This window comes from Pinus tabuliformis, chromosome 5_1, assembly GCF_031772625.1.
Source record: "Pinus tabuliformis cultivar Carrire ecotype Pingquan chromosome 5_1, CPIR1, whole genome shotgun sequence".
NCBI lineage: Eukaryota > Viridiplantae > Streptophyta > Pinopsida > Pinales > Pinaceae > Pinus > Pinus tabuliformis.
Genome location: NC_142305.1, coordinates 481,443,741 through 481,453,569, shown reverse-complemented (window position 1 = coordinate 481,453,569; position 9,829 = coordinate 481,443,741). Strand labels below are relative to the sequence as shown.

The 9,829-nt window shown below is 38.0% G+C and overlaps 1 protein-coding gene across 1 annotated transcript in view; it reads right to left on the bottom strand.

Annotated features, from left to right (window-relative positions):
- Nucleotides 1-669: 669 nt before the first annotated feature.
- The window catches only part of LOC149165605 (2-hydroxy-palmitic acid dioxygenase MPO1-like), an 84,573-nt gene continuing 75,413 nt past the window's right edge, over nt 670-9,829 (bottom strand). Inside the window, exons 2-4 of the mRNA XM_089432327.1 lie at nt 1,452-1,514; nt 1,299-1,370; nt 670-1,184 (exon numbers count right to left, since the gene is read on the bottom strand). Coding sequence (XP_089288453.1) covers nt 1,068-1,184; nt 1,299-1,370; nt 1,452-1,514 — 252 coding nt within the window. The 3' untranslated portion in view covers nt 670-1,067. The remainder of the gene's footprint in view (nt 1,185-1,298; nt 1,371-1,451; nt 1,515-9,829) is intronic.

The window sequence follows — 9,829 nt, the reverse complement described above, 5'->3', positions numbered from 1 at the left end:
CAATGACGGTAGTTTTTCTGTATCAACATCCAACACTGTCTAATGCATTGGACCACCTTATAAAGGGTTTCTGTGAGGCATCTCACAGTAGAAAACCTCAAATAATTAATTGCATGATGCAGTTGACTCTAACAGTGTCACTACATTGCCTTGTTTCCATAATACAGGTCACAGACACTTCTCTGTAACCTTGGGACATGTACCAATCCTTGTCTGACTGACAGAGTAACTACTGGAATAATCTGGAAACTGTCAAGTAAAGCCAAGAATAAGTTGGAAAGAATGCAGCTTTTACTTCACTGAAGAATTAAGACTGTATACCACATTAATGATTCCAATCAAGGTAAAGCATAAACAACTTTCAGGACTATTATAATACAATTGCATTAAAGTCAGAACATTATACTAATTCCCTCGTTAAAAGTACTAATAGTGGACTCTGCAGTAGATTTGTAACAACTGAGTACTAATGGATTAATCTCGAAACTGTTGGGCAGAGCTCAGAAAAGATTGGAAAGAATGGTGAATTCACTTCACTGCAGAAGTAGTACTGAATACCATGTAAATGATTCGAATGATGAATAACACCTTTGGGAACTATTATAATACAATCGGAATACAGTCAGAACATTAAATCGATGCTCTCCTTAAAGGTACTGAATACTCGAATGATGAATAACACCTTTGGGAACTATTATAACACAATCGGGAACATTAAATCGATGCTCTCCTTAAAGGTACTAATAGTATGTTATCAAAGGTATCAATGAAGATAAACACCTTTTGGGACTATTACAATACAATCGGATTACAGTCAGAACACTAAATTGATGCCCTCCTTAAAGGTACTAATAGTGACATGTTATTAAAGGTATAAATGAAGATAAACACCTTTTGGAACTATTATAATACAATTGGATTACGGTCAGAACATTAAATTGATGCTCTCCTTAAAGTACTAATAGTGACATGTTACAGTATAACGATGTAAAATAGAGAAAGTAGTCCATTAAGAACGCAACATGTTCACCAAGTTTTATTTTGAATAAAAGCAACAGGTATGCCAACTATGCAGATTTCTTCTGGCTCTTCACTGGCCATTCCTTGATGTTTGCTTGCACTCTTGCTCGAACAGCCTTCTGGAAGCCAGGGTAAGGTTCATAACCAAAGACATTTTGGAGGACCTGAATCCAAAACACAGGCATACAACCTCAGATGTGCACTTATAATGATGAAACATTTTAAAAGCTTCTCACTTCAATTTGGAAAATGTTAGTTATGCAAAGCATATTCCAGACCTGAACCAAGACAAAAAATTGTTCCATAATGAAAATTTCGATAAGATTATCCAAAACCGTAGGTGTTCGCTCCTGCAAAACAAGAAGTGAGATTCCAATTCAACATGTAGCAGCAATGGCAATGGAAAAAGTAGTATAGTTTCATAAGGGTACCTCAAATACTTCATGTCCTATGACTCCAGGTGTCAGCAAGATCAATTCAGAAACAAGAACCACCTGAGAAAAAAACAAAGCAATAGTCAAGCAGTCAGAAATAAATATGATCCATCTGCAGCTCAATAATGTCAATCCTGTACCAGAGCCCAGGCAATGTCAGTGAAAGTACCCACTCTTTTGTTCTTGCACCAAATTTTTTTTATGCCCAGGAGTCAGGACCACAGTCCCATGCCAGAATCCCCGTGCAACCATGAAAAACATGCCAGCATGCCTATCAGTGCCAGCAAACAGCCTAGTAATACCACACAGATGCCACAATTGGTGATCAAGTCTAACTAGGTCAACATCGGATCCATGCCAAAGCCATTGATCATCTTGGACTCAGTCAGGACCTGCTATAGCAGACCTGAAAAAAAGGAGCGAGGCACCAGTCAACCTCAGATACAACACCCAAGGCCAATCATTGCAGTCCACCTTTGATGATTCCGTTACAACATTAATCAATGATCACTTGAATTGTATAAATATGTATCATATCACCATTGCTCTCTTAGCATTCTCTTTAGTAGTTAGCTATAGCGTAGCTTGCCTGGCATCTCTCATTACAAGGATCTGGCACACGGCTATGCCACAACTCTATAGTCGCTGCTCAGTTTTATTCCTTTGAACTGGCAATAGTACAAATTTGAGCTACATCTTGTCACTAGGGGAATGCTCATTGTGGGATGTTTATGATTCTCTCTAGTTTACCCTCTGACAGTCAACTTTCTAGCTACTTATGCATTATCCTCCAGTTTACTGTTTATGGTGTTCAAAATTATCTAATTACTGCATTATACACTGTTATTTCATTGTGTACACAACAGATGCGCTACTCTCTAACAATTCTCTAGTTCATTATATTATCATGTGAAGCTTTATTCCTTGCCTAAGCACTTTTAGCCACTTCTGCAAATCTAACAATTTTGCATAGGAGTATGATCTTCTCAAATGCAAAGTTCCCTCTCTTCCTTCAGGGGCTCAATTGCTGCTGAAGCTTGATCATATTATCGGAGCTCAAAAAAGTTTCTGACAAGTACAATCAACTTTGGACCACAGTAACAATTTCTGAAGCACCAGTGGTGATTTGCATTGGATGTCCACACGGATGATATCCGAGTACAAGAAGCACAAAGTCAATCCTGCTCTCCACACTCCACACAATGTCCAGTGGTAGGAAATCTCAAACCCAATAGTCCTATCATTGTCAATGATGACTGCATGAAGAAATGTGTGAGCAATTTCCCAAATTCTTGACAGAGATCAACTGTAGATAATAATTGCTACATCTGTGAACACTGGATCTGATCTGTTTGGTGACCACACTACCTTCAAAGTTCAAGTGAACGTCAACATCTTGCAGTTTGAAGTCAAGATCAGCGTTGAAGCATTGGATGGATGGCTGCAGAAGGCCAAGACCTTATTTGCAGTCAACCACTTCAGTGGCACAAACAAGATTGCCTTTGCTACATTCAAACAAACAGCAACCACATTTGGCTGGTGGGAGTCTCACAGCAAATAGTTCGCATACCAGGGAGAACCTATAACAACTTGGTCAAAGTTTCTAGAGGCAATGCACAGTTACTATTCTCTTCGTCACAACGAGGCTCAGTATACCCAATGGAAACCACTGAACCATTGCAATGACTAATCTACACAAGACTAAATAAACAAGTTCCATGATGTAATGGCTTATTTGGACAGCTGGGAGACCAAATGCAATCAAATTCCCAAGTATTGGAGCTGATCACATCACTACATTTAAATCAAACTCAATTACTTCAATAAGAACTCTAGTGGGATGCGTATTGTTTTCCAGCAAAGAAAAAAGAATAGATTTTGTGCTAAGAACTGTGGTAAGAGACCACCCAGTAACCAACACAAAAAAGGAATACAGCAACAAGTGCAATTCTGTGCTAAAGAATCAATCACACAATTATGATAAGCTGCACAAGGCCAACAACCACAACCAATCAAAACCAAGGATCAAACTGCAATCAATGCCAACAATAGTAAAAGTAGTCTAGTAAATGGTGTTCTTTCTGAAGTCAGGGATGGACTCAGATGATGAGTGTCATGCATGCAAAACCCTTCTAGCACAGATTCAACCAAACTTTCCAACACACAACAAAGGAAAGCATGTTATCATAAGCATGAATCTTCCAATGTCTTAGTTCTCATTACACCAAGAGGTGCATTATACCACCCCGTATACAGTAGATGTGTCTCATGGGCTATGCTAACATCATCATACATTGCCCATAAATCATTTCCAAAAATAAAAAAATAATAACAACTCTACTGAAAGGGCTAGTACCCAGAATTCCTCTTTCCTAATAGAAGTGATGCATCATTTGAGTCCCCTTTATAAACTAATAAATAGACATTCCAGATCCATTTTACACAGGGTCTAGCAAAAGTCGAGAGGAATCAAATCACTCAAGATACAAACCTTTATGAAAGTTTTTGCACCTCGATTTATTTGATCACTCATGGAGTTTGACAGATTTAGGATTGAGAACAATTTTATTGGTTACATAAACAAGTCCAGGGACAGTCAATCTCGCTAACATAGAGGAAGAAAAACAGCGCTTGTTCCACTCATAATTTCACTACACAAACATCCTCTGCAGTCCACCATGGAATCATGGATAATGGATGTTTAAAGATTATGATTTATATGGCCACTGTCAAGTGACTCAACCTAGTGACAACACTGCACCTGCAATCGTACACCACAGGTTGGTTGAATCCGTGTTAGGAACTCTTGATGACATAGCAATGCAGCTTTTAGTGTAACATCAAGGCATGCAGCGATAAAGTCCCCTATGATGTGACCCCACTGGATATCTATGATTTGTTGCATGGAAAACTCTTCATGTCAAAGCACCCTGGAAGGTACAAGCTGTGACCTCAAAGCATCATCCTAAACATTGTAAATCAACTCTACAGATATCCCAAGGTAATCTCAAATGTTGAAGTATCTTTAATATCTGCTAAACAATGATGCAAGTTAAGCTGTCATTTGCAAAAGTTCAACTTGTTGATTATCTTCCCACAAGTCACACAAAGACCATGACACAGACCCAACTGTCCTTCGTCACATAATCTATGCAGCAGAAGCAGCACAATGTGACTTTAGAGGAATACACTAACAAGGACCCTATCAGTGTTCTTCTAGACTAACAGGTCCAATATTCAGTTGATATATCCCTAGACCTTGATTGCCAAATTGACCAATATATTGCAAATCCATCATAGAAAACACTAAGATCAAGTGCCAAATCTCGGCACAGATACAGAAAGGATACATCATCTTGAGCAGTTCACCCTATAGAAGCCCCATTGTGCTCATGGCACAGAAAGACAAGACATGGTGCCTTTGCATGACCATTGCACCTTGAAGAAAATCAAAGTAAAGAACTGTTATCACATTGCACACATTACCTTCGGGATTTTCCAAGAAGCACAAAGTACTTCACCAAAATTTATGTAAAGTTTGGGTATCGTTAGGCTCTGTTTGACCTTCATATGTTTGGAAAACCACATTCAAGACAAATGATGGTCTATATGAATAGTTGGAAACGACATTCAACATGGTTTACCTCAATGACAATCTTCAACAAAACATGGGATGAGCACCTTCAACATATTGTGCAAATCACATAAACTCTGTGGCAACCCAAACTCCACCAATTTGGAAAAATGTTTCTTCTCAATAAAGGGCATTCACTACCTTGGATACATTGTCGAGGAAACAAGAGTTTGCATCAACCCAGAGAAGGTATAGATCAATCACAACCTACCCCAACCAGCATTCTTGAGCCACAAAATTTTATTGGCATGGGCAAACTTCTATGATAAATTCATCTTGGTCGCGTTTTGTGTCACCTTTTCCGAACCAAATTTTGAGTAGCATCAAACATAGTTCTCAAATGGAATCAAATATAACAATAAGCATTTTAGGAAATCAAAGAAAAATTGTGCTCCACGCCCAATTTTATACCTGCCTGATCTACAACAGCCATTTGAAAACCAAATAATTGCTTCTAAGCATGCAATGGGAACAATTCTAATGTAGTTTAGTCACCCCATCACATATCACTCAAAAACCTTCAACGATGTTGCCCACAATTTTTAGTCTGACTCTTATGATTGTGATTCTATTGAATTCTACAGTCTATCATCGAATGGAAGGATTGCATACTGGGTAAGGAGACAATTATTCACTCTAACCATGAACCTTTCCAGTTTGCGTAGAGACACAGAAAATTACAAAGTACACACTAGCTTAAGTAGATGGCATTCCTACAACAAATCAACTTGGTGATCAAGAAAGCACATTTCAAACAATTGTACTGGAAATTGTTCAAGTAAACCACTAATGAGCACATTACTAATTATACTTCACACTTGCAGATAAAAAAACCAATGAATGGTCACAACAATGCAACATAAATTCTACATTTATGTGTACCAATAGGATAAGCAAGACAAATTCTAATCTAGGAAGCACATTATTCAGTGAAGAGCCCACTTTGGTCACCCCATTACATAGCACTCAGAAACCTTCAATGGTGTTGCCCACAATTGTTCATTTTATGATTGTGATTCTATTGAATTCTACAATCTATCATTGAATGAAAGCATTGCATACTGGGTAAAGAGATAATTATTCACTCTAACCATGAACCTTTCCAGTTTGCATAGACAGAGAAAATTACAAACCACACGCTAGCTTAAGTAGATGGCATTCCTACAACAAATCAACTTGGTGATCAGGAAAGCACATTTCAAACAATTGTACAGAAAATTGTTCGAGTCAACCACTAATGAGCACATTACTAGCTATACTTCACACTTGCGGATAAAAAACCAATGAATGCTTGCAACAATGCACCATAAAATCTACATTTCTGTGTACCAATAGGATAAGAAAGACCAATTCTAATCTAGGAACACTTTGGCATCCAAAAGACTAGCAAATTCAATAGGTATTTCTAGTAACATAACCTTCTTAGAGACGTGGATAAGAATATTACAAAGCATACATTTCTTGCACAATTGCAAAACAAACAAGTAGGAATCAATCCCCCTACACACCTCTTTGCCCATTTCCATGGAATTTCTCATAGGCATACCAACAAATCAACACAACTTGGCAATGTTTGTTTCGCAGTTGACATGTTCTCTTAAATGAAAATCCTCACACCACGTAAGAACAACTCAGTGTAGGTCCTAGGATAGCATAAAACTTTTCTTTGCTCATGTGTGCGCCAATTCTGGGTTTCCAACCTCAATTGTCCTTAAACCGTGATCTCAAATTCATTAACAACCTCTAGAAGTAGCTCTAGAGTATGTTGGATACAAGGATCGACATGTCTATAGTTTTCCAAACATAGACCCATGGGAAGACAAAAATTGTGAACAAAATGATCCTTCATTTATTGTGCATGTACAATCATTGACAACCTTGCACTTGGATAAAACTCTAGTGTTTATTCAACATAGCTACAACTAAACTCAACATAGCTCAACAAGACTCACTTCAACTTTCAACCCACAATGTCATTTGACACTACCAATCTAGTGCCAATCACTACATTCACTTCTACATTAACACATAAAGAAACCCAAGCAAATGCCCAATGTGGTATGAGTATGATCTACACACTATCATTGTTTCCCACCCTAACCTCCCTGCTTTGGGGTACTTAGGAGTAGACAATTATGTATAAGGCCATCTTCTTGGAATAAGGCATATTTCCTCTAGGTTCTCACCTGGTGCAAAAGTCCCTAAGCACATAATTGTGCAACCCCAAGTGGAAGTTAGGCAAGCTACCCATTGTCACCTCAATAGCCCAGCCTTTTTCACTTTAGACTAGATGAATGCTATCCTTGGGGGCATTCCCAATGGTTAACTAAGCTCAATGTGTGTAGTATGAAGTAGAAGCAAGAGATCTTAGCAACAAAAAACGAAAAATGAAAAATGTTTTTTAAATTTTGTATTTGAGGTGCTAGATGAAAGGCAAGATCAATGCCTAATCATGTTTGGGCTACAGGATTGTTGGGGAGCCTCCTAGGCCTATGTAATAGACATCACACATTAGTCTTAAGTAAATTTATGAATACATGTGTAATAAAGGGTAAATATACTAAACTAATGATTAGTTGGAGCAGGTACAACCACTCCAATCATTTCCCTGATGTATAAATGCACATGAAGAATTAATGCGAAGACAGTTGGAATTCCTTCCAATACTTCTTCTCATGTGTACTATATGTGTTTTGCTATTGTTCACGATGTATTCCATTCTTGTTTGCATGTTGAGGCTTCTGCATAAAAGATGCAAGAAATGATGACATGAAGAAGTTGAAGATTTGTTTAGAAAGAACATGCCAAAGGACTAATAAAAAGAATTTTCACTGCTTGCCAAAGATAATTTTCTAGGTTGTGTTGGCATCAAAGAAAATTGACTGTAAAATGAAGTCAACAAGCTGTTGCATTTGTCAACATTTAGGGAGAGCCGACTGTGATATCTTTACATACCATTTGAAGCTTGCATCCCTGCAATAAGAAATTGTATGATACCCAAAGGAAAATCTCATCTTTGGTGTAAGCGGCACACTTTTACTCAGGCAATGAGGTACATATAGATTTTGCAATGGAAATCATATTTGACATTAAAAATTATATATTTTATGTGCTTTATTGATGTCAACAAGACATATATCAAAAATAGACAATTATTGTGGGAATGCTGCTATGGCTGAGTTGGTTTGATAGCTAGGTTCTTAGAATGTAGAATTTAAAGATGAGAGTGATCAATATAATTCAGAGAGTTGTTGTAGTACTGAAATAAACATTTAATATCTTGTTTATGCCATCAACGAGGAGCAAGAGTGGCATCTCTTCTTCCTAGTTAACAGGCTCAGCTTGAAAATGAAAGCTTGCTATTAGGCTATGGTTGAATATGTTGCAATGGTTACAAAAGTAGTTTTGGATGCCGAAGTGGCTATGCAACCCAGCATCAAGGTGAGTTGGCTAGCCAGTGTGGGGATTGTTACCACTCAAACTAGCAGGGGTCCTAGGAGGGGATCCTATAGAGAAATTACTAGGTCAAGGGGCAACAATGGAGCGATAGCCCACTGTCACCTCAGCTAAGGCTCTGTGCTCTTTACGGACTGTCATCAATGGGAGGAGACCCAATATAAGAGGAATCACTAGATGAATGAAGCAATAATAGGATAACGAGTGATTCCCAAAGCCTATTCTCAAGAGAGGCTTAGACAAATGGCTTACTTGTTTAAGAAACAAGGTGATAGTCTCTCTAGGAAGGGCTAAAGGGATCTTTGAGTTTAGGTTTAAGGAATATATTTTGACAAGAAGTTTCCTAGACTCGAGGATCCCAATGAAGAAATGGCTTCTAAGTAATCCTTGTGGAATTTGAATTGTAAACTTGTGGGACCACAATAAGCCAAATGGACCCAAACTAAGTCAAGGTTATGGAATTGATCACTCAAGGAGGGGCTTGACCTAATTGGGGAGGAGAATAGGATCAAAGGACTAATTTTCTTCTTAGGTTTAATTGCAATGACCCAAATGAGGACACTAACCCAAATCAACCTAGGGAAAGAATTGGTCTTGCAGCTAGGGCTTGCTATATCTCAGGATTCCATCGTTGGATCTTCTCCAGACTTGGAGGACCTTTAGAGAAAACCCTAGCGCAGTAGTGGACCAAAAATTGAAGTGTTTGGATGGCGAGAAAAGAATTTGATTGATGCCCTAAATGGCCTATTAGGGCTAGCCTAGAAAGAGAAGAGGAAGGCAAGAAAAATAATCTTTAAAGTGATCACCAATGGTTGGACCAGTGCCTTGCCTTTGGGAGAGATGGAGTCAAGGTGAATTTGTGATTTGGAGAGACTATACCCAATCAAGGAGACCTCTAGACAACTTCGCATGGCAATTAGGGCATGAGAGCAGCTGCTAGAAGATTTTACACTTCGATGCACAAGAAATGATGACTTATCAAGGTGAATTCAACAAAATTTAACCTCTAGGAACATTCATTCATTATACATGACACATAATATATGCAACATTATAATATATCAAAAATGCCACATTTTTGCATAAATTAGAGGCAATTTCAAACCTAGATAGCAAAAATCCCAGCAACATTCATGTGACAAGATAAAAGTAAAGAATAGACATGAAAAGAGCACTTACATGTACAACGAGTATATCCAATCATCAAATCAAGACAATTTTGAAGCTCCAAGACCAAGAAGATAGTATCCAAACATTAAAATTCAATCCATGAAACCAAACTCGT